The 24,758-nt window shown below is 41.8% G+C and overlaps 1 protein-coding gene and 1 pseudogene across 1 annotated transcript in view; both read right to left on the bottom strand.

Annotated features, from left to right (window-relative positions):
* Nucleotides 1-4,923: 4,923 nt before the first annotated feature.
* LOC134393864 (U2 spliceosomal RNA) lies at nt 4,924-5,092 on the bottom strand (annotated as a pseudogene).
* A 425-nt stretch (nt 5,093-5,517) lies between these two features.
* The window catches only part of DRD4 (dopamine receptor D4), a 43,055-nt gene continuing 23,814 nt past the window's right edge, over nt 5,518-24,758 (bottom strand). The window contains exons 2-4 of the mRNA XM_063118404.1: nt 20,205-20,317; nt 11,580-12,133; nt 5,518-5,828 (exon numbers count right to left, since the gene is read on the bottom strand). Of these exons, the coding sequence (XP_062974474.1) occupies nt 5,626-5,828; nt 11,580-12,133; nt 20,205-20,317 (870 nt within the window). The 3' untranslated portion in view covers nt 5,518-5,625. The remainder of the gene's footprint in view (nt 5,829-11,579; nt 12,134-20,204; nt 20,318-24,758) is intronic.

Below are 24,758 nucleotides of genomic sequence, written 5' to 3'. Positions count from 1 at the left end.
GAAGTGGGCAGAACTCTGGAGAGCCCCAAGTGTCCCTGTAAATAATTTTAAAAAGAGGGGGAGGAGAGGAACAGGACTGTTCCTCCCCCGTTTTTTTAAATTATCTGTATCTGCAAAGCTGCACAGATACAGATTAAAATAATTGGGGGAGGGGAAGGACCGGGCAGCCAGAGGGAGGTCAGAGGGAGGAGAGGTGGCTCGGGCTCCACGCATCCCCCTCTTTGTCCCCCTCTGGTTGCCTCGTTCCTTGCCCATCTACACACACACACACACACACACACACCCCGGTGCTCAGCGCAGCAGCAGTGGCAGTGGCAACTTTGCACTTGTGTTCCTTCCCATGCAGATGCTGGGAAGGAGTGCAAACGCAGGAGCTGGAGGCCTTGCAGCGCCAACGCACTGCCGGCAAGACAAGGGCCCAGTCTTCCGCTGGAGCTTGAAGCCTCCACAGTTTTTCTTTTGCAAAAAGAAGGGGAAAATGTATTTGAAAAACAACACACAAGTCAGCATCAAGTGCAGTCTGACCTACAATCATAGAATAGTAGAGTTGGAAGGGGCCTATAAGGCCATCGAGTCCAACCCCCTGCTCAATGCAGGAATCCACCCTAAAGCACCTAAAGGTGATTTGAAACTGGTAGAAGACCAGCAAATGAGGAAAAGTTACTTGGATATGTTCAAGTATAGAAAAAGGGAGATTTAAATCAGCCTTCCCCAACCTGTTTTCCTCCAGATACAGAGAATTACTGCTCCCATCATCCTCCATCAGCAACGGTCATGTTGTAAATGTTCTTCAAACCTGTGTGGTTGTAGCACAGTTAAAGCAGGGATGATTGCACAGTTGGTATTCCAGCCGAGCTATAACTCCTCTATGTATATACAATATCTGAGGGAGATATTAGTTCCTGGGCGTACAAAAAAACTGCCAGGTTCTCTTTAAGTACCCACTGCTGTGCATGCAAGGTAATGAAGCAAGGGATTGGCCTAGCTTGAAAATTGGCTTTTGTCCCTTGCTTTATCACCCTGATGGGCTGTCATGAAGCCACAGAGATCTCTTAGAAGCAGTATTGCAAAAGCGTACTGGGAAATAGAAATAACAATAATAATGATAATAATTTGGAAATCTTCAGTAGGAAGCTTGCCCCTGGTTTTATATAGAGATCAGCAAAGCACTTATTTTTTCTCTTTAGTCAGGTGGGCGTCTGTTTATTCTTGTTCTGCCAGATAATACTGACCCTGTTCAGATGACACACTAAGCCATTTTGCAGCAAATGGTTAGTGAGTGTGTTTAAATGATGGTTATGTAGCCCCCATGGTTAGAAATGGTTCACACAGCACGCTGAGCTATAATGTTTAGCTCAAAATGCTTAACCACTGTGGCATAGCGTGTCATCTGAACAGGATCAATGGCTTGAGTTAAACAGTAGGAATGGTGATTCCAGGAGTGAATGCACTTGAGCGCTGCTCTTTTTGGTGGGATATTACTCCCTCTCTTTCTGTTTATGTGTGTGAACATATAGCAACACTGAATATAACAACTGCAAAAACTTTAGAGTCATCTTCTCAGAATCCATCTCTTGTCCCCATTCATAACTGTACTGGACATTCCCACATATGGATCCTTCCCCCCACCCACCCAGTCCCCCAATCCACACACACGTTAATAAAATGCCAGCACTTGTGCTCAGTAGCTATCCCAAGTTTACAAAATCTTGCTGGGGTCCACTATGCCCAATAACATAAATTTGTGTTTTATCTGAAAACCATAGATGAGTAGTTAATCTATGTTATTGCCTCTTGCCATGACCTTACCCCTGTCCTGTTTGCTTTTCTAAAGATGGAGCTCTATAAGCTTGTGCTGCCAGAAAATGTGTAGTTTCAAAACTATTCCAAAATATTTTAAAGGCATTGAGACTTTTGGGGTTTGCCATGGAGCAAGTCCATGCAGACCAAACGTTTTCTCAATATGACATCTTAACTGTTGCCACGCACGTTGCCATGGAGCTGAAGGCAGGAGCTGATATTCAGCTTGCAAGGTCATAAACATCTTTGGATTTTTGTTTGCTTGTTATTGATTTATCGTTTGAATTTCTTTTTCTGCCCAGGCCTTTCACATCATTTAACTATGGCCAATCAAGGTATGTGGATTGTACCATAGTTTTAAATCTTCATGGTAGATAAAGTTAAATTTAACTGCCTTCTGAAGTCCCCAGGGAGGAAGTAAAACTTGTATTACATAGATCTCTAAACTATGGGACCAGGCTTAAAGCAGATCCATTGAAATCAAGGCTACCAATGTCTACTAGTCATGATGGCTATATATTACGCCAGGATCCGAGGCAGTTGCATGAGTGGAACATGAGTGGAAGGGTGCAATGGCGCTTGTGTCCTACCTGCGGCCTTCCCACAGGCAGCTAGTGGGTCACTTCGTAAACAGTTTCAATTTCTGTTGTTTTAAATCTTTTTTTGTATTCTAAATCTTTACATTGTTGCTAGATTTTATTTTGGCTTTAACTTTTATTTTATACTCTAGTTTTCACTTTTCTATTTTAACTTATTTGTATTTGTTGTGAACCGCCCAGAGCGCTTCAGCTATTGGGCGGTGTAGAAATGTACAAATAAATATAAAATGGATCGATAGCTAGGCATTTGGTCTGACCAGCACGGCTGTTCTTTTGTTAATGGGACTTGCTAATCATGACTAGCTTATCTTAAAATTGTTTAAGTTTGGGGTGGTTTTATAATTTGTCGATATTTAAATTTACTGTTTTATATTGTAAGCCATCTTGGGAAGACCAGGATTTTTGAAAGTCAGCTATAATAAATCCATCCCTTTAGCTCCTTGACTGGGTTTGCATGATCAGTAGGCAGTTAACAAGCACAGAGGCTTGTTAACTATGCTGCACATGCTGGGGTTATTTCCATAATTACCCTCAGCAGTGGGGCTTGTGTGTCATGTGAAGCTGGCCAGGATGGCTTGTTGCCATGCGTAAGAAGCCACCAAGAACCCATGGGTTGTTGTAAGGTTCTGGGTGGCTGGGTTCACACATCACGATAAGCCCTACTGCCGAGGGTAATTATGCAAATCCCTCCAGCATGTGACCGACATGTGCAGCATGTGTCAGTCACGTGTCGACAGATACATTTTCGCAGTTCTAGAAATTCAGGCCAATACTGTGATATGACAAATTCTGGGTCCAACAGACGTTATAGTTGATGACATTCTGTCCTGGCTGCCTTCCATGTTCAAAGCCTACCATATATCTAAGCCCCATCAAGGAAACATCTAAATGCTAACTAAGCAAGATTTCTCCTTAAAGGTAGGCTCCTTTTCCAAGTATAGGGATTCTTGAATCATAGCTTAGCACATACGGTGCATGGGTACTAGTACTAGCAGTGCCTAGTGGGATGGTATACTATCCATGAAAAGGTGTCAAGGGGCAGATGCTAGAAGCCTGGCTGAGGGCACAATCCTATGCGTGTTTAGACAGAAAAAAAAGCCTTAAAATTCCCAGCATTCGCTAGCCAGACATGCTGGCTGGGGAATACTGAGAATTGTAAGGCTTTTTTTCTGTCTAAACATGCATAGGATTGTGCCTGTAGAGCTTTTCTACATGAGGCATTTATTGTGTGCTTGTCATTCTTTAGATGACACTGTGACCCTCTAGTTTCGCTTCTGTTTTTAAACAGCATTTTTTATGAGGTTTTTTTTTTTTTAGAGTAGGGAAAATGTGGTATTATTTCTGGAAATGAAAGAAAACACTTCCCACGTGTGTAATTGCACCTTTTTGCTATACCCAGAGGTTATGTAGTGGAAAAGCAAGAAAGAAAACGGTCTTCATTTAGTGCTCAGATCTCAATTCGGTGACAAAACTGCAAGTAGATACAGCATATTAACAACCTCATGTAGAAAAGCTCTGGTTTATGCTTATGAAATGAGCATTAGGACAGAAAAATGTCTTTATTCAATATGGTCTGCAGGTGGCTCCACAATGCTTATTTTTCTCAAAAACAGGTAGTGTAACATCCACAGCCAGATACAAATAAGGGTACGCAGGAAGGGGCACAGCTGTTCAAGGCTAAGAGGTTTAACGTCTCCCTCTGACATTATTTTATCCATTCCATACGTCCTTCTCGGGGTCTGTTCACTTACCACTTTTTGGTTTCACCTATGACAATTCCTAAGGAAATGTAGGATATTGCCCTCTGTTCACTTTATTCCATGGATCACTGGAAAATAGCCTCCATGTCTTCACCATCCCCATAATGTCTCACAGGCTCGCTTCATAGAGGTCATTGTGGACGAAGTCAAAGCATGTGCAAATGTAATCTCAGCATTTATTTCTGGGTAGTGGCCCTTAAGAGTTAGACTCACCATTTGCTCACCTCACACTTCCGCTTGTGTTATATTTGTAGAAATTAAGGGGTGTGCCATCATAATTCCACATACGTTAATAAAATACAGTTGCCCTGATCGAGCAAGGGAGACCAATGCACAGAAGCAGCCACCATGGATGAAGTGGAATATATGCATGCATATCATGATGCTCATCTGACTTGTATTAAAGAACTATTGAGTAAGGTCTTTAAAACAATGCTCATCCATGCTAAGGCTGTTTGTTGCTGTGCATGACTACCCATGTGATTAAAGCTGGACAGTGAGTAAATGTGTGTATGTATTCAGAATGCTCAGTAGTTTAATGCTCTAGTACTCAGATCATATAAGGCCTACCTTATAAAAATTCTTATGCCATGCAGGGCTGTTCAGAATCTGGTGAAAAATTTACTATGCTTCTTAATGAAGAGTTTGGAACGGGCCACTGTTACAATCTATGGCAGTGGAATGGATAAATAGTTATAGATATGGAAGTTTTGCTTGTTTCCCCTGTCCTGCCTCTATTTATTCAGCTATTTTTGCCCATCATTTGCAGTTTATTTATTGCATTTCTATACCGCCCAATAGCTGAAACTCTCTGGGCAGTTTAAGTTCCAAAAATCCATTTAATATATAGTCCTCAAATAGAGGACATATCAGATATTAAACTGATAAGAACAGATACTACATTTGATCTTAGCCAAAAAGCCCAGAAGGGCTCCAGGCATGAATAAGCATCTTCTGATAGATATTTATTTTTAAAACCTTGATCAAAACCAAACTGATAGTAATATTACAGAGCTTACAACATCACCATAAGCTGTTTGTACTCTTCTTTGGGGTTGCTATAATTGTGGAGCAACCACCATGACTACCTCGTTACATAATCTTCCTGCACAAACTGGGCATGTCAGTGACAAACTCAAAAGGGGTTCCTCAGTTAATGTTGAAGATTATACTGGGGTACCATGGAGGTGGTACATTAGATCCAGGCCATGTTGGCAGTCTCAACAAATATATAGTAGCCTCGGTATAATTTGAAAAGACTTATTTAAAAAGACAATCTGTGCCATGGATAAACAGTTGGTAATTATTGTGCTTTCCAAAAAGGAAAATAATTGAAACACACATTAATGTAGCAAGAAATAAAACTTTAATAAACTATACAAAGAATAGTTGTCTGGCTCTTTGCACTGTGCAATACACTCTGTTCTATATTCAGAGTTCAGTTCTATGTTTAGAATCCAGCAGCGTTAGCAGAAGATGTGCAAAACTTTGCGGAAGTAGTTCCTAAACTCGGTGTTGAAGACAGTGTAGATAATAGGGTTGAGAGCGCTGTTGACGTAGCCCAGCCACGTGACGATGCTGGTGACTTCACTAGGAATAGTGCAGGAGTCGCACAGTGCTCTGGTTATGTGGACCACAAAGAAAGGAGTCCAACAGAAAAGGAAAGCACCTGTGAGAGAAAAAAGGAAACTGAGTTCTGACATCTACAGGCTCTTTATGAAATGGAATCAGCTACTTAATTCTCCATGCCAAGCAGAAGAAGAGCTTCAAGCTATGGAGAAGCCAAACTGTTCAATAATAGCCCAGAGGCACATAAATGCTTAGTCTTTTCTACAAGGTGAAGCTGCAACTTCTAACTTCCTGCCTGAACTCTTCTCACTTGACAATGTTAGCCCTATAATATGGGCTTCTCCTGTTCTCAAACTTCCTGTTTCTGATGCGTGATTTAAATGTTGCACTGGGTGAATAAAACTACAGCAAACAAAGAATTCCTGTTCTGTGCAAGCAGAGTGGAACCTCAGTTCAGACAATCATGCAAAGATCCTGGCTTGTATTAAGCCAGAGTTCCCAGTTACATTTGGACCTGGAACTTGGTCTTAACGTCAGTTAACAAATCAGGAATGTGATCCTCACTTATTTTTCTGGTTTGCTACCTGACATTAAGACAGAGTTCCCCAGTTCAAATGTAACAGGCAATGCTGTCTTAATATAAGCCAGGACATTCATGTTGAAGCTGGTGCATAACAGGAGAAAGGGATGAGAGCTTGGCTCCTATGCTCATTCCTAGCTTCCTAAAACATTGCTTATGAAGCTTCAAATGACTACCTGAACCAGGCTTATATCTTACATGCTGGAGTCTTACTTATTTTTTAAGCCATATGTGGAGAGCCACAGAGTGCAGACACAATGTGATCAGATTATCATATTCAACATGAAACAGCATTCCTGTTTTTTCCGTTGGAAGAATTTCAACAAATGTAGTTTCTCCCATCATAAGAGCGAGCCAATGTGCTGTAGTGGTTACAGTGTTGGACTAGAACACAGAAGATCTAGGTTTTGGTCCCCATTTGGCCATAATGCTCCCTGGGTGACTTTGGGCCAGTCACTGACTCTCAGCCTAACCCTCCTCACAGCATTGTTGTGAGGATAAAATGGAGAGGAAGAGAATCAGGTGAGCCACCCTGGGTTCCTTGCAAGAGGAAAAAAGGTGGGATAGATATATAATAAAATAAATAAATAATACAAAAGTGTTAGGAAAAGCTGCAATCCATTAAAATCACACACTACACCAAATATCTAGGGCAGAGGGGTCCTGTCTTGCACTGAATTCTATGCTGTACACTGCCACTTTGAATATCAGCTGATGGCATACAATACAGTGTTTGACAGAGGCATTGTGACAGGTCGTGAAGGTTTTAGCCAACTTCTGTGTTTAAGGGGAGGGCTCATCAGCAGACAGGTACTCTTTTCTGCTGAACAGCAAGGTGGGGTGGGAGGATCTGCTTACAATTTTAAGTAATGGCTCAGAAAGCCTGTGAGTTTAGTTCTACAATTAGCAGAAAAGCTTCCAAAGAAGGAATTATGGTGGGGGCAGGGGGTGGGGGAAAGCCCGTAAGTCATTAACTGCTAAAGAGAAAGATAGAGATGAGGGCCCCCAAGGATCCATTATATGGCCATTTAATTTGACCTGGATGAAGCTGGTCACAGAATAACTCACTTTGTACAAAAAAAAAAAAAAAGGCAGGCTTCAGCCATAATCTGGCTCTTTCATAATTTCAAATAATGGGTTCCATCACTGCCCTCCCCTCCCCTCCCCACCCCACCCACTCTTGCTCACTTTCTGGTGGAATTTCACCTGAAATGGCTAAAAATTGCTACTGATACTCAACAAATGGTTACGTTTCCATTAAAATTAAGTTAAAATGAATAGATTCCTAGATCAAAAGCGAGAGCTACTTCTCACAAAATGGCTGCCAGTCAAAATTGCCTCTGTGGGCCACTCCCCACAACAAGCTCTTTCACATGTACCACTGGTTAACCATAAAAAAGGCTTGGCTGAGGCACAGAGACAAAACAACAAAGTGAAGGGCACACAAAACAGGTTTCCACATGGAGTAGATGCCACATGGATAGCATGTCAACAGGCTCCCACATGGCGAATGTATTGAGAGAAGCAGCCCTTAAACCTGGACCTGGGAGAACTGGTTTAAGTCCCAACTCTGCTGTATATAAAACAGGAAAGGCCTGTCTCTTAGAGCAGTTTGCTTATAAAGGTGATCATGGACTGTTCACAGAAAAAGAATGTAAAGCCATTTTCAAAATTGGCCCCAGAAAGGGATGGAATTTGGGGCTCTGGCATGTGTTGGATATCTTGGTGGGTCCGTTAGAAGTAATCAATTGTGAAATCATCAATTACAAGCAGTCTAATCTTTATTACTACAAATACCTTTCACTGAGATGCAGACACTGACTAAACAGCTGATCCCAAACTGACTACAAACAGCCCACCTCTGGTCACTGGTCACCACTGTTGCTCCAGAAATAATGTAGATGGTACTGTAAGCATTGAGCAGCTCCTAGTGACTGGGATATTAATACCTGCCATCGAAGGGGGACCAATTTAGAGCACTCAGGGTGGAATCATATAATTTCATTTCAATTACATTTTTATACTGCCCAATAGCAAAACCCTAAAAATGCAATATTGTATCCTGATATAAAACCGATGTACAAAAATATAATAATCTGAAATAATAATAAATCCCAGGAACCATCAAAAAATATCATATGCTGTCAAATGCCTGGTAGTAAAGTCTTAACCTGGTGCTGAAAAGATGACAATGTTGGAAGAAGTAATGTCACCTATTCTCACATTGCTTTTTACCATCTCCTGCCCCTCTATTTGCACCACATACTCTGATATAACATAAATCTACATTTTGCTTCATTGCATAAATGAAAGGAATATGCCACCCAGTACAATCTACAGAAACGTGGAATATGCTGTCAGTAAGGTATTATAGCACAGATTCTGCTCCCAAGTGTGCAAATTAACCTACTACTAATTATGTTATCCTATTTATTAAAAGAGAAGGATCTAAAGCTGAGCTAAACCATATATTCCTTTGTCAACTATCAGCAGATAACAAGGACAGCCTGTTCCTCTACTCCTCAACACGCCTGGGAATCTTTATGTGACTTGAATGGAGAAAGAGATCCCAACAGCCATTCGCAGAAGAACCAGACTAGCAAATCTGTTCAGAAGCAGCATGTCATCCAAAAGTGGGATCCATGATTTTTATCAGGACTAGTGCTCCAAACCCTGAAGAGGGAAGTCTGGATAGATTCCAAGGAGGGATGAATCATGCATGAAATTAAGCATGACTACTGGAATATCTGAAACAGCTGCGTGCTGAAAGATTCCTGCTGTTGATTACTCAAATTATTCTCATGGCAGCGATAAAGTCGTGATATAGTGCTTAACTAAGCAGGCCAAAGCTGGAGTTCGAACAGGACATCTGGTGGAGGTACAAAGGGTGAAGAAATCTGCTGATCTGGATAGGTGTGAGACAAGTGTTGCACTCCCCCTGAACTAGCAGGTCCATAGCTTGGGAGTTCTGGACTCCGCACTATCAATGGAGGCACAGCTAGCATAGGTTGCCAGGAATGCCTTTTATCTGCTTTGGCTGATTCACCAGCTGCATTCCTATCTAGAGAAAGTGGCCCTTGCTACAGCTATTTGTGTTACATCTAGACTACAGTACTCTAGTGCACTCTGCATGACGCTGTCTTTGAAGACTGTTCAGAAGCTCTAGTTAGTGCAGAAAGCAACTGCCCAGGATTGTGGGGATTAGATGACCAGAGCATATAACATTGTTTCTGTACTAGCTGCGCTGGTTGCTTGTACATTTCTGGGCCCAATTTAAAGTGCTGTTGTTTACCTTTAAAGCCCTACATGGCTTAGGACTAGGTTATTTGAAGGACTGCCTGCACCTGTATAAACCTTTCAAGGCCCTAAGATTTACCACAGAAGCCTGCTCGAGGGCCTGTCATTATTTATTTATTTATTTATTTATTTATTTACATGTATATACCGCCCCACAGCCGAAGCTCTCTGGGCGGTTTACAACAATTAAATCCATTAACTTAGGTGAGTAATTAGGCTATTGGTGGCAGTCATTACAGCCCATCTGAGTGGCAGGCACAAGAAACAGAGCTGTTTCTGGGATGGTCTCATCTTTGTGGAATGCCTTTTGATGGGAAGAACACCTGGATTCCACTCTATTTTGAAACTGGCCTTAAAGGCCTGGATGTTTCAGTCTGCTATTAATCGATGCCAGTCTACATTTTAGTTTTAATAGCCACTGATATTTTTTTTATTTTTGGTCTGTATTGAAATGGAATGTGTTTTATATATATTGATGGTGTTTATTTTGTAAACTGCCTCGAGAAGGCATTTGGTTTGAAAAGTGGTAAACAAGTATTTTCAATAAATAAGTAAATAGCAGCAAAAAGTGTGTCATATCCTATTTCTAAATCTTCAGGCAGGACAAGATTCAGAGTCAGGCTGAGCTGGATTTTTGTGGGTGACCATTGTCATGCAAAACAAAAAAGAGTTTCAGGGGACTTGCAATGTTCTCTGAAAGACCCCACAAGAGCCTGCCTTTTCTGCACTGCCTCCTGCTTCTTCACTGCTCCTCTTGGCAGGTGTGCCTGCGCATTAAACATAAACAAGCCTCCAAGGCTACTTCTGGCTGGTTGCATGATCCAACCAATCAATGATCATGTACTGATCGTGATGACATCATGTTGCCATGTAGCCACTCAGATTTGACTAAATGATAATATCACAAAGCCCAATTAGAGTGAAAATAAACCTTCCTGTTCTTCTGAATCGGAGAACATTTCTGGTCCATTTCACAGGTCCCCAAATTGTTACCAAAATGGGGGAAGAAAATTTGCAGGATTGTTTCCCCCCAGTAAACGCAATCTCCCCCAACATTTTGGCTCAACCCTAATTCAGTCAGAAGCATTAGCATATTTTGTTTGGACTCTCATTCCTAAAATTATGAAATCTTCGAGAGCCAGAGTGCACAAGTTACAAAAGCAGTGGTGCAAAAGTTGGGAGAGCAGCACTCTTCAAGACAAAGTTCAGCCATGGGCAAGTCACTTACTGAAAATGGTGAAAACAGAAGATTAAGGCAAAGACTATGAAGCACGTCGAGCAATTAAGAGTATTCAGTTCAGAGCTCTCAGAACCCTTGAGTAACTGAAGAAAAAGTAAAAAGTAAAAACTAAGCACATGAAAGGTGCATTCTTTTACTGTTCTGTAACCCTGCAAGTCACACATATCTGGGATTTGAGGTATAGGCTTTCAGCGAAGAGGATGTAACTTCCTGGTAGGTTTGAGCCATTGGAACCTCTCCATTTAGAAATGGAGCATTGGCTTGATTTAATATGAAATCAAAGAACTGATAATATACTAAGTAAACTCTCTGTCATGTACAGTTTTGATGAAAGCTTGTGTAGAGTGTATATAGTGACATCTGTTTGCAAAGCACCTAAGGTAACTGCTTTGGGAGCCATGAGTGCCCTTGTTCATCTCATGGAAAGAGGTAAATGTCATTGCTACCACCACCCTGGCAGAGGTTCTAGTACGTTTCTCATCCTGGAGATGTGGCAGTGGAGATGGTTTGCCTGTTTAATTTCTACCTGCCACACAGCTGTTAGAAATACACAGCCTCGTTCAAGAGAAAAATTAGCAGCCAAAATACACAGAAGTGTGTGTGAAGGATATGAACGGAGGCATACAGAAGACTCTGTCTGCCATGGCTGGTTAGATAACTAAAGTCTTTTAAATCCTGTCTTGAACCAGACTGGTGGTTCACAATCCCATTAGTAGCCATTATTGCACACTTACCAACCACAACAGGAAGCACCTTCATCGCCTTCCTTTCCCTGCCATTGATTTTTGCATGTTTCCTTTTGCGTCCTCCATGTGGTGGATATCTGAGGTGTGGGTAGGACACCGTCTGAATGCCGTTGTTCATGTAATCCCTGGGGAATGAGCACTCCGAGTGAGCATACAGGTTGTGTTCCTCCAACTTGATCTCAGCCTGGTTCCTCTCAATGACGGGAGGTGGGCAATACAACCGCCTATTGCCCAAGTAGATGCTGCTCTTCAGCTTGGCCTTCCGAGCCTCCTCCCAACGCCGAAGTCCCTGGAACATGGCACAGTAGAGGACCAGCATGACAGGGCAAGGAATGAAGAAAGAGCAGATGGAAGAGTACACGATATAGTTGTTATCCTCTAGCTGACACAAAGTGGGGTCTCGGTCTGGAATGTTGTTGAGGCCAAAGATGACCGGGGAGGCCACAGCAAAAGCAAAGATCCAGGTGGTGGAGATGAGGATAATCTGCCGGAGATCAATTTGTCGCCGGTTGTAGTTCAGTGGAATGGAGACAGCAATGAACCTGGAGGACAGAGAACAGGGTGAAGCTGTGTGGGCCCTTGTGGGAACTGCCTCAGCGGATGATGCTGACCTAGACCAACCCCTCAGACTCTTACAAAACCCAACGTCAATGTGTGAATGAGCCATCACAGGTGAAACACAGCAGAGTTCACATTGCCTATCCCTAGCCTATGCATTTTGGATCACAGTGTACCCCCATACCATGGCTGTGTGTGTGTGCCTATACAACAAAGAGATTTGGAGGAATTGTACAAGCCAACCTGGTGATTTGCTGAATAGGAAGGCATTGCCTATCTCGGGTGTCACAGAATAGGAATGTAACATGGAATTGTTGATAAGAATTCATTGTATTTCATAGGAGTGCTATTCCTAATTATCTGCGTGTGCTGACTGTGATCAATAAAGGATGTGATGAGTTCTGTGTGTGTTGTGAGATAACTGTGAGTAATAGAATGCATTCTTAGAAATGAAAGAAGGCTGCCATGAATAGGGTGATCAAGTGCTGGAAGCAGCATGTTGCTCAGCTTGACAAGGATACCTTCATCCGGGTGTTACTGGTGCAAATGGCAGAACTAGTTACATTAGAAATAGTGGTATGACTACCTCTAAAACTTAAGGTGAAATCATCCACAAAAGAGTTATAAAAGCAAGAGTTAGATCTGATTGCCCAGAGAGATTCTGGGAGAAAAAGAAGCCTACCAAACATGATAATCTAAGCTCTGCAAACCATGCTTGCCAGATACGTAACTATAAGATCTTAATAACGACTGCTCTGTTAGTTGAGAAAAATAGAACTATAATTTTACTAAAAACTATGCTAGCCACGATTTCTATTATGCTTTTAATCATCCTAATTGCATTGTATGTAGCAATGTGTTTTGCTTGTTTTATCATTGCATAGTTTTGTTATTCTCTAATACTTCGAGCAATAAATGTATATTTTGTAGTACCACGTTGTATTATTTGGCTTGAGGTGCTTCTGAGAGCCCAAGCCATATATATTAATTCTTGATTGATGCTCAGAACACTCAGGTGGATTCATAAATCTATCACTGAATGGGCTCTGTACTTAAAGCCGTTGTATTCTCTCTTGATCTGGTGAATCTCAGATAATCCCATTCAAGTTTGAAAAACAAGCTAGCCAGAGCGAGAAAGAGTTATCCATCTCAGGGGAGATGCCTTCCCCTACTCCAAATTACAGTGATCAGTCAGGAGCAGTCCACACATATACAGACATCAGCCTACTTTTAGGGAGGGGACGTGGCTCAGTGGTAGAGCATGTGATTTACATTCAGATGGGTTCCAGGTGCAATCTCTGCCATCTCCAGGCAGAGCGAGAAATATTCGTGTTTGAAACCCTGGAGAACTGCTGCCAGTCAGTGTCAACAGTATTGGGCTAGATGGACCCAGGGTCTGACTTAGTATAAGGTAGCTTCCTGTGCCCTTGTGTCCCCACCCCACTCCCATTTCGTCGTTCTTTATGCCAACACATCCCCGCCTCTGCTCTTCGTTCATCCAGGTCCCTTTTGCCTGTTCCCTCAAACAGCTCCACTTTTTATCCCTCGCTGCCCCATATGCCTGGAACTGCCCCCTAGACCACCTCCGTGATGCTACCTCAATTCCTTCCTTCAAATTTTTGCTTCAAAACACACTTTTTCTATGAAGATTTTTGTACTGTGTCCAAGTCGCCACATCCTACTATAACGAAACATAAGGACATGTACTTGTTTATCCCTGCTTCCCTTTCCTCTGTTGACCTTTTAGCATCCCTTTATAGACAGTAAATCCCTTGGGGCAGAGACCTGTGCTTTTCATTAACATTGAATAACTTTTAACTGTTATTTACGGTGTTGCCACCCACTTATATGATGCTCCAGTCCATAAACAAATATATAACACAGACAGAACTTATACAAACAGCACCTCAAACACAACGATTCTCAGTTGAGTCAATTCATTCATTCAGCTGACAGGCATCAAATGTTCAATAATCAACTGAAGGAAAACTAAGTGATGCACAGGCACATGTGAACAAAACTATAGTGACCTGTGAATGGGGCAAGTTAGTCAACAATGCAGTATGGATGAAATGAAATGTCTAGATTTTTTTTTGAGAATGTAAAGAGCATCTACATTCGCACAGTAAAGACCCTTGGAACAACAATCTCTGATACTCAACCAAGGCTTGGCAGATGGAACCCCGTCAAGGATTCTAAATGACACATCCTCCTTTCTGGACTATGGATTGGATCCAGAGTGCTCTTTCCATGAGTAGAAGGGCTCTTCCATTCATGGAAGGGACTAAGATGCACCAGAGGTTCCTGGTGTAGCAGGAGGTGGGGTTGATTTTCACTGTTTCTTCAGCCCATATGCCACCTCCCAAACTGGGTCCCCCCAGCCCTCCGAGTATCTTTTCAGACAACACAGGGTGCTGCTGGTGGGGAGGGTGGGGGAAAACAGGACTGGGAGCATCTCATAAGCAGAGTCTCACTCAGAGGAATATAGGAAGCAACCTTATCCTGAGTCAGACCCTTTGTCCCTCTAGTCCAGTATTATCAATACTGACTGAATTTCCAGGGTTTCAGGCAGGATTCCTTTCTAGCCCCACCTGGAGATGCCAGGGATTTGAACCTGGGACATTCTGTGTGCAAAGATCTGCCACAGGGCTATGACCACACATGGGCACTTTGAATCCAAGTCTTTCTGAGTGAACATACTCACATATTTAGTGGAAGTAATCTGAGGGGAAATAACTTTTTAAAGAAACAAACCTATGTTAAATGTTATCTTCGAAACCAGTATTACATGCAATTTACTCCTTTTTCCTTTTTTTAAGAATGTCATAATATTTGAAACTGAGGTAGTTACACTTGTGATTTTTTCTGTTTGTTTTGTTGAAATGTATAATTTTAAAAAATCTGATTAAAGAATCAGAAGAACATCAGTGCTCAGAGAAAAATTGTGTAATATATCTAGATTTACTGAGTCTACATTGTCTGTCAAAGATTGGAGAAAAGACAGAAATTTGATTAATTCATGCAACAGCCAATGAGGTAGTAAAATTGTTCCTGGTTGATGCTACTTCAGACTGGAAGGCAGTGAGCCAGATGGGCAATCACTGTGGGCCAGTTTAGGCTCATGGGCCAGAGGTTGACTATGGCCAGATCTATACAAGCAGGACATAGCACTATGAAAGCAGTATGAAAACAGTATATAAGAAGCAGGAGCCACACCACTGTTTTATAGCAGTGTTGAAATGCACTGACAATTGTTGGGGCCCACAACACATACCATATACCACTTTCCTAGTGCTATATCATGCTTGGTGTGCCTCCTGCCTCTTATATACTGCTTTCATACTGCTTTCCTAGTGCTATATCCTGCTTGGTGTAGATATGGCCTACCTCTGCTATGGCCCAGTCTAAGCTGTCCCTGGGCTAAGCAACTGCATCTTAACACCACAATCACAACTGTGTGCCACTGTGGGCAAGTAAAGTGAACACATTCCTTGAATATGGGCTGATTTTTTTAAGAACACTGGTCCTTACTGTATCACTGTATTTCCTCAAGGAGAAAAAGAAGTCCCTGCCCCTTTTTTGGTCATAAGGGAAAGCTTTTTAGCATGCTATAACAAAGCAGAGAATCACTGGTAGTCACCAAACCTGCTACAACCAGTCTATTGATAAGAATTAGGCTAATAGCTTACAAAGCTCTACTTCTTTGCATGATTGTCTAGAATTCCCTTTCCCAACCTGGTTAGACTACAATTCCCAGCAGCAGCAGCCAGCGTGATTAGGGAAGGCTGTTCAGAACAACCTCAACTACAAAATTCACAGCTTATTGAAGATATAGAAGCTTTAACCAGGATTCAGCCAGCAGCAGCGTTATTAATCTTCAGTATAGAGTGTGTTATCTATTCTGCTATTTTGCTAACATGCAATGGCTGGCCAATTGAAATGTAAATTACATCAATGTAATTAAATCCGTTATGACATCTGTTGTACTAAGTGATTCTCAGGCTCCATGTATGCCAGTCCTTCTCAATATCTCTAGCTCATTTTAATTGGACATAAAATATGTGTGTATCTACCCATACCCCACCCCACCCCAGTTTCCAATCAGTGCTCTATGTCTTTTGCTGGGCCTTTCACTATCATTACCTTTCAAAACCACTGCCAATTTTACTATCTTTGCAGTACCTATCAAAATCACTGTCGATTTTACTTTCAGCTGAATAGCTTTCAAACCAGTGGTTCAAAACACCAGCAACTATTCTTTTAAGGTGCACAGTCAATTCTTTGCCGCTGAGAGACAATTTTCCTATTATTCATCTTCTACACCGAGATTGACTGTTGTGTGTGTATTCATATATAATATATAAACTAAAATAAAAGCAACTATGCTCTGTAGTCAGCACCACTTTATACCTTTGTTAATTTTAAAATCTATTGACGTTAAACGCTATTGCGGCTTTTCTATTATTAATTTTGAAAGAAATCAATTCTCAATTTTTTCGTTGGTCTTATTTAAAGATCTGCTATTGGATGTAAATAAACGATGTAAAGACTTTGATTTGTTTGCACTGAACTCCTGCAGTCAAACTCTAGCAATACTCTAGTAGATGACTGTTCCAAGCTGTTGTGTTTCGTTTGGATTCTGGATATGAAACTTTTGATGTGTAATTTATGAATGCCAAAATGTATATATTAAAATTAATAATAAAAAAACCTTAAAAAATAAATAAAGACTGATCTATTCCAGCAGGCCTATCCAGTGAAATTTTAGAATGTTTTTAGGATGTTTTTAGGATATTTTAAAGATGTTTTAATCATGTATGGTATGTTTTAAATCAGTTTTTAATGTGTATTTTATATCATGTTTTTATACTGTTTGTTTTATACTTTGAATGGTTTTAGTTTTTGTGAACCGCCCGGGGAGCTTCAGCTATCAGGCAGTATAAAAATGCAATAATAAATAAATAAATAAAAGCAACTATGCATATAATCAGTGCCAAAGGACTCACTTAACACCGTATCCTTGTGCATCCCTTTTCTACATTATTATTTAGCTGTGCCACAGCACTTTCCAGACTGCAAAGCCCTTGATAATCCTAATCTTGTTTATCCTTCCAACAGATAGCTTAAAGCAAGAGTCACCCAAGGGAAGCCCCCTTCATTAGTTATTCCTTCACACTATCCCTGCAGGCTCCACCATCAACCTTCTCATGTTGAGCAGAACATCTGAAGGGGAACAAAAGTGCATTCAGCTCATCATGCTTAGGGTCCTTCCATGTGGATGGGAAATCTTGACTGTGCAAGGTTCCCAATTGCCCGAAAGATCTGAATGCACATAGATACTCCCTTCAGACCTCCCACTCAGCGTGTGAACGTTATGGAGTGGAGCTGATGGAAGGCCTGGGGCCAGTGCACATGATCCATTCCCCACTTCATGATTTGTTTATTTGTTTTTAAGAAACAAGGATTCAATTTTATTAACACCTAGTAACAGTGATGTAACAACAAAAACATCAATATCTTTAATGCACAGAGAAATAACTTATGAAGGTTCTTGAGCTTCATAGTGAAGTACAGATTTAAACACACCTCTGTCAACATTCCCACCCACTGTGCTACCTTGGCCCACAAATATGACTTGGTGTGTACCAAAGTGTATCATAAGAATCAGCCCTGAACTGAGATGCTCAGATGTCAAACACAGGTCTGATGAAAAGGTAGCCAGATGGACAGCGAAGAGAAGCAGATATTCCCACTTGATTGGGGATTCTTAAAAGCATGCTTTTATAAAATTATAAAACTTTAATTTTTGTGAACTGCCCAGAGAGCTTCGGCTATTGGGCGGTATAAAAATGTAATAAATAAATAAATAAATAAATAAATACTATTATAAAACTTTTTTTTGAAGACAGCGACAAAACAAAGAACGTTGAGGAGAAAAGGAGGAGGAGGAGGAGGAGGAGGAGGAGGAGGAGGAGGAGGGGAAAAATCCTCTGCAAATGGGCAAAAAGTAGCTCAAAGGACCAAGAAGATCCCGACGAGGCACTCTAATGGTGGTCAAAAGAGAACTGAAGGACAGGGCAGGAACCTGGTTTAGGCAAGCGCAGTAGACATTGGAGGAGGGTTCCCACCAAAAAGATCCTCAACTTTGGAAGTTTCCCAAATCGAGGCCCTGTGCAGGCACAGAGCCCATAATGTGTGATGCACAAAGACTACGAAGTAGAATTTAAATGTCCATCTGCAGCAGGCATGCAGAACCCCCAACCATGGGGCTTCCCTGGTGGAATCCCTGCTGTTATTTCCGATCTGATATCAGAGATAACAGCGGGGATGTGTGTGCCAGCCAAGTTGCTTTGCATGGTGCATGGCACTCCCATCAAGATGCAGGTTGAGTCCCTTTCTCCATAAAGTTGCACATCTCTCCTGGCATAAAGGAAGGCTAATATAGGCAGGAGTGAGGTGGGGGCAATGACATCAGGAATGTCATCTGGCCTGTGGAGGGCAATCTGCCCCATCCCCCACAAACCAGTTCTGGTCTACAGCTATTGAGCTGGATTTTAACTCTCCCTCCTGCCTTTTCCATAGCTCTATTGTCATCTGGTTGGCCATGAAATCTTGTCACCTTTAAAGGTATGAAAATTCCAGACTTTAGGTGAATGGAATATGGAGCTGTTATTCCTTCATATACCTTTACTAAGAGGGACTTTCAGTGTGTCTCACCTGCCTTTCTTGATTGATCTGAAGTCACTTTGCAGGCTGCAAAAATTCTGCCTTGACACAACAGGCCTTTTAAGGATGAGAAGGTTGCAGTCCTTACCTGGGCAGGAGGTAGGGGGCACTGAGGAACTCATATGAAAAATGGAAAGGCTCACAACAGAGTATTTAAAATATATACTTTTAAGTTAAACGTTTCAGCTTCTGCCCTCATCAGTAGCTGTGTTGTTAAATGGATATCAGGAGTGTCAGTTTGAAATGCCTGAAGATGAAAGTTCTTTAGGAGAAAAAACAGAGGTAAGATTGGTACAATGCTTACAAATTCTCCTCCAGATTAAGGCCCTTTGGACTAAGAGTTCTCAGTCTATAGATCCTGAAAATTTCCCTTTTACCAAGCATGTTAGTATCTTTTGTTTGTTCTATTAGAAGCAACTATAAATACGAGATACTGGCTCAGTTCAGACAACACATTTCTCAATGGCGGTTTTAGAACTCCACAGTGGAGTTTTTACACCACCGTTGAGAAATGTGATGTCTGGTGGGAAAATTCCAAGCAACAGTGGAGGGGTTTTTTTGGGAAACACCCCACGCAGAATATCCATGTTGTGCAGAGGAGAGTTCCTGCACAACTGTTGTGTTGTGTGGCAGGTTCCGTGGAGTTTTCTGTTGTGCTGAATTGACTTTTCCTACGGGCTACAGAGTTCCCTGGCAAGAGCGGCAAAAGGAGCAAGTGACACTCTGGGAGAGCTCCAGGATCGGTTTTTTTTTCCAGCAATGGCTGATGGGATACCATTGGGAGGATCAGAGGAGGAAAGAGGGTGGAGGAACTGTCAATCAAACATTGCGATGGATTTTACTCAACTTCACAGTAGCCCAGTCACACAATGGTGGAATTAGAACATGTTGTGTGGAGAATGCCCCCTAAAAACTCAACCATTGAATGGAGTTTTCACAATACATTGACTAACGTGTTGTCTGAACTGAGCCACTATGTGAAGGTTAGTTCAAATATTTCGCAACAGGCTGTTTCAGTTTCCTGATATCCATTACCAGCACAGCTATTGATGAGGGCAGAAGCTGAAATGTTTTATATATATATACACTCTGTTGTTAGTTTTTCTAATACATTTTACCTTGAGACTGACTGCATCCACAGTGGATCCAGAACAGCCTTATTGCTTTGCTGTTCTTCCACTTTATACCACCGCCTCCCCGCTGCGTGAGTGTGTGTGTCTTTTATATACATACAAAAGAGTCTAGGAATCTGTAGATAGTGGTGGACTGGAATCTAATGAAGCGGTAAAATCCCAACAGCTGAATGCCAAAATGGGCGGAGATGCTTACCGATCCACGCTGATTGCACAGAGGTTGAAAATTGAGGCTGTGCACAGCATCACATCCATGGTCATCAAAGCATCACACAGGACTGTGCTCAAGGACCACACCCCACCCTGGAACTGAAGACAAAAAGAGAGTATCAAGTATGTGCGTATTTTGACAAGACCAGCCACTACTTAAATGCCTTCATCCAATCACAGCTCTAGATAGAATTTATAGTTGCCCCTGCTAGTTTCCTATGAGAAGATCCTCCTCAACAATGGACTCTATCAAGAGAGTTGCCAGGTTGCAACCCAGGGGCTGTCTAAAAGCACAGAAAGCCCCAGGGTGGCTATGATATGACGTAGCAGCCACCACGCAGCCACCCCAGGGCTTTCCGGTGAAGCTGTGGAGAAAAAGAGTCAGGGACTGAACGTGACTCTTTTCTCCGGAGCGAGGAGAGTACGCGCATCCGCGGTCTGTCCTCGCTCCAGAGACGTGATAGAGGCATGGCTGGGTGGGTGGCGACCCCTGATTGGTCGCTGTCCATCCAGGCAGAGGGTGGGCCTGCAAGCTTAATGTCTGCCGAAAAGCCCTGCTGCCTCCCCTTCATGAAGATACTCGCCATCACCCTGTACCAGCGATACTGCGGGGTTTGGTGGCGGTGCGGCACCGTGAAGACAGCTCCCAGGAGATCTAAGTTGAAATTTTAACACGATCAATCAAATGGGAAGTGAGATGGCTGGGGCTTCTCGCGCACATTCTTTTCTTGGTACACAGAGCCAATCTCCAGGCTGAGACCTGGTGACCTTAAGGCAAAATGCAGCCTTACCCCTGGGATATGAACCAATGTAGCTTTCAACAGTCTCGGGTGCAGCAACAGACTCATGCAATTTTTTTTAGCCTTCCTCCTCTAGATCAGCTGCAACTGCGCAAAACAGTAACCAAGCAACCAATGGTAAATCCCAAAGCACCACCTCTTGATAGGATAAAAGCATCCCAGAATCTTCTATTGTCACCTTAATGTGTATTAATAGCTATTCTCCAACCTGTTTGCAAAATCTAGGATTGTCCTAGAAAGAAAATAAATCAAAACCCCTGCACTAATGTCAAGTAATCCTTGCTCTACTGTCACTATAAATTGCCCCTTGGGATGACATCAGCGTAGGTGGATTATTCACACCTCTTAGACTAGGCCTCTTTCATCCCTTAACTTTCAACCTGACTTCAGAGTCAGGCTGGGAGAAGGTTAAAGCTGCCTCAACAAATGATGAGGAAATCAGGTTTTGCCTGGCCTCATTAAATTCCTAAGCATTAGTAAGGAACACCAGAGCCCCAACATTCACAAGTACTTGACTAGAATATGTAGCTTTCTATCAAATTAAAAGATTAAATGAAGCCAAGACAAAAGCAGGTTTTTAGATTGCTTTTACTTATTCCATTATATAAATAATTGTTTTAAAAAGCATATTTTAGAGGAAGGTTGTCTATAGGAAAAAGTACTCCTCTGAGTAATGGGGAACTCTTCCTTACTTCACTGGTAAATCAATATTCTATGGTGCGCTCTTATAAGAACAAGGTAGCTGATGTGTGCTTATTAGACTTGGAATTGTGCTGCTCTTTTCCTTCCTGTCAAGATAAAAGAGACCCATTCTGCTCCTAATAGGAGTTGCCAGCTTAAGGCTGCAATCCTATGTCCACTTACTGCAAGTAAGCCCCATATAGAGTTGTGCTATTAGTGTAGTGTTGTGTGGTATACTGGCTGGAGAAATGGATTTGGAATGGGAGCATCAAGATGAAATCGTTGCTCAGCAAAGGAAGGAGTGGTCTGGGACAAACCTCTCTCTCTCTCTCTCTCTCCCTCCGTCTCTCTCTCAGCCTAAACTATTTTGGATTTTGGGCTATCATCTTTTTTTTTCTGGCAGGGCTTCAGTGCCTTTCTAAGCTGCTGGAACTACAGGTGAAGCTTCTCGAAGTGCAGAGATGCTCTGATTGGGAAAACATCGCCTACTGAATATCTGTTCCGTATAGAGCTGTTGAAGGCACAGTAAAAGTCCAGAAGTATAGTAAAGTAACCAGAACGTGACAGTAGCTGTAAAAATCAGCTAACCTAATAACCTCAGTCCTCCTTTAAAAAATAAGAACAAGTTTCTAGCTCTTATGGTTGAGGAGCATGCTCAAAATATATGGGCAGGTCCCAGAGAAATCCTTGAAGGTAGAGGAGTGTTGAATAAGGGCCAAACTATAAATGATTATCAGTTCCAAGATTCTTTCTCCATATTTCTTTTTTAAAAAACAACAACCCTGAAACAAAAGCATCTGTCAGAGGCTGAAATAAAGAACAGAGGACAAGTAACTCTGTGTGTGTGTGCTTAACCTTTCCCCCTCCTATTGTTTTTCTATTCAATATCTGCCCCCAAATACCTTCCCACCCATGTGGGGCAAGACATGATGACCCCCTCCCCACGGGGTATAAAGCAGAGGGGTCGGGAGTGAGCAAACAACAGGTAGGTAGAGGGTTAAGCAGTCCTTCTCCTGCTAAAGGTCCTCTGATCCTTATTTCAGCCTTCTCTGGCTGCTTTTCATTAAAATAACAAACAAACAAAAAACCCCACAGGACTGGGAGATTTGCAGAACTGTCCATTGTGTAGTTTGGCTCTTAGATTTTCAGTGGTCAAAGGGTGGAACTTCAATGTTCCTTTCTTCCCCCCAGGACTAGCAGAAATAGAAGAAATTATTCAAAACAATTTAAAATTTCAGGATTATGCACAAAGATATACACATCTGCATGTCAGTTTATAAGGTCTCAGAATTCAGCTTTTCTTCTTGAAGAATATGGGTTACTTTAGCACAAATTTTTGGAGGTGCTGCTTTTAGTGCAAAGCACACATAGCCCTAGTTTTACCAGCGATTGAACTAAATACTAAAACTACTTTTGAGACAGCTTTTAAGGCAGGCTTCAGAAATTTCCTGAACTTCTAAAAGGTGGTAATAAAAGCAGGCATCAAAGTGGCTTCTTCCATTCAAGCCCTCCTGACAAGAAATTCTTGTGAAAGTCTGCACAAGCTGAAGTGGCCTATAGAATCAGCCCTACCATATACTACCCATTATCAGTAGCCCAACATAAGAAGTAAGAAAACACAGCTAATAAAATAGCTTTCCCTACACCTAAAAGGAAAAGTCATGAGACATCTTTGCATCCTAATCCCAGGCCCCTTTACTTGGAAGTAAAGTGTGCTTACGATTAGCCTTGGGGTATTCAATCCTTGAAAGAAAACATTCTAGTATCTGGGCAGAGCCTAGGGGAGAAGTGTAGACCCGTTCTGGAGGGGAAACCTGGGGGGGGGGGACCCAATAGCTTGGAATGGGTACAATCATGGGGTTTAGCACTGTATGTGCATATCCCCAGGAGGTGGACCCTGTGGATTTTGGTGGGTCTGGTAGCAGAGCCCCATCTATTCAGTTGTTTATTCATGGTGTACAGCCAATGAAGAGAAAACTGTCTGAAGCAGAGAATCTTGCCTAGCTTTTCTGGAAACTGTCCCTGCAGAATTTTTTAAAAAATGGCCAGGGATGTGAGAGAATTAATGTGCTTGACTTGCAAATCTTTCTTCTTTCATTCTGACAACTTCCCCTGTTCCTTTCTTCACAGCAGATAACAGATTCATCTACCCTCCAACATTTCCTATCATGAAATGTCTATTGAAGACACTGCTACAGCTGCCAAATTCATTTATGCTGAACATTATTGGAAAAGCACTCAGTGAGGGCTAGATTCTCTCTCTAAAGCCATTGTAAAACAGTCATGGGCTCTAATTTGACCCATGTCTGATTATTTTAGAACACAATAGGGTTACATTAACTTCTATAATTAGTTTTCTTGATAAAGCTTTTGTAGCTTTAATCTTACCTTCACACTCCTTTTCTTTCTAAATTACATATTCTTTTCAACACCTTAAAGCTGCTAATAGACCATTTGGTTTAGTATTATTGTCTCTAAACAAGTTGAGTTTCATTATTTGCCTTTTCTCTGTTCTACTGTTTAGGATGTAAAGAGTTTTACAGTCCTTATGCTATCATTCTCCTTAGATGAGATGAGAAACAGTGCAATCTTATATGTGCCTACTCAGAAGTGAGTCCCACTGAGTTCAATGGGGTTTACTCCCACCAGGTAAGTGGGAATAGTACTGCAGCCTCAAGGAGACATGGGCCTAGTTTTCCTCTGAGGTGGTAAACCTGTGTTTCGTATCATTTCACAACACCAAATGCTCCTCCATAGAAAACAATTTATTCCATATAGAAAACTAGATTTCAGAGAAGAGTTCTGGTGTAGGCTTCTCCCTGATATGTTCATTTTCTCTGTTGTGTGAATGTTTTCTGTGGATTTGCAAAACACAGTTATTCAAAAACTTGGTTTATGTTAACCATAGTTTGTGTTAGTGTATATGAAATACAAAACCCTGGTTATCACCAAGAAGGGAAATGTGGAAATTGCTCTGGAGAAGGGGAACAAGCATATGTCCACAAAGCTGTCTACCAGTTTTCAAATTATGGTTTCCCAGCCTCTATAAATTTTCACTG

This window comes from Elgaria multicarinata, chromosome 2, assembly GCF_023053635.1.
Source record: "Elgaria multicarinata webbii isolate HBS135686 ecotype San Diego chromosome 2, rElgMul1.1.pri, whole genome shotgun sequence".
Lineage (NCBI taxonomy): Eukaryota > Metazoa > Chordata > Lepidosauria > Squamata > Anguidae > Elgaria > Elgaria multicarinata.
Note: the sequence above shows the minus strand (reverse complement) of the source record. Positions and strands in the feature narration are given on the sequence as shown.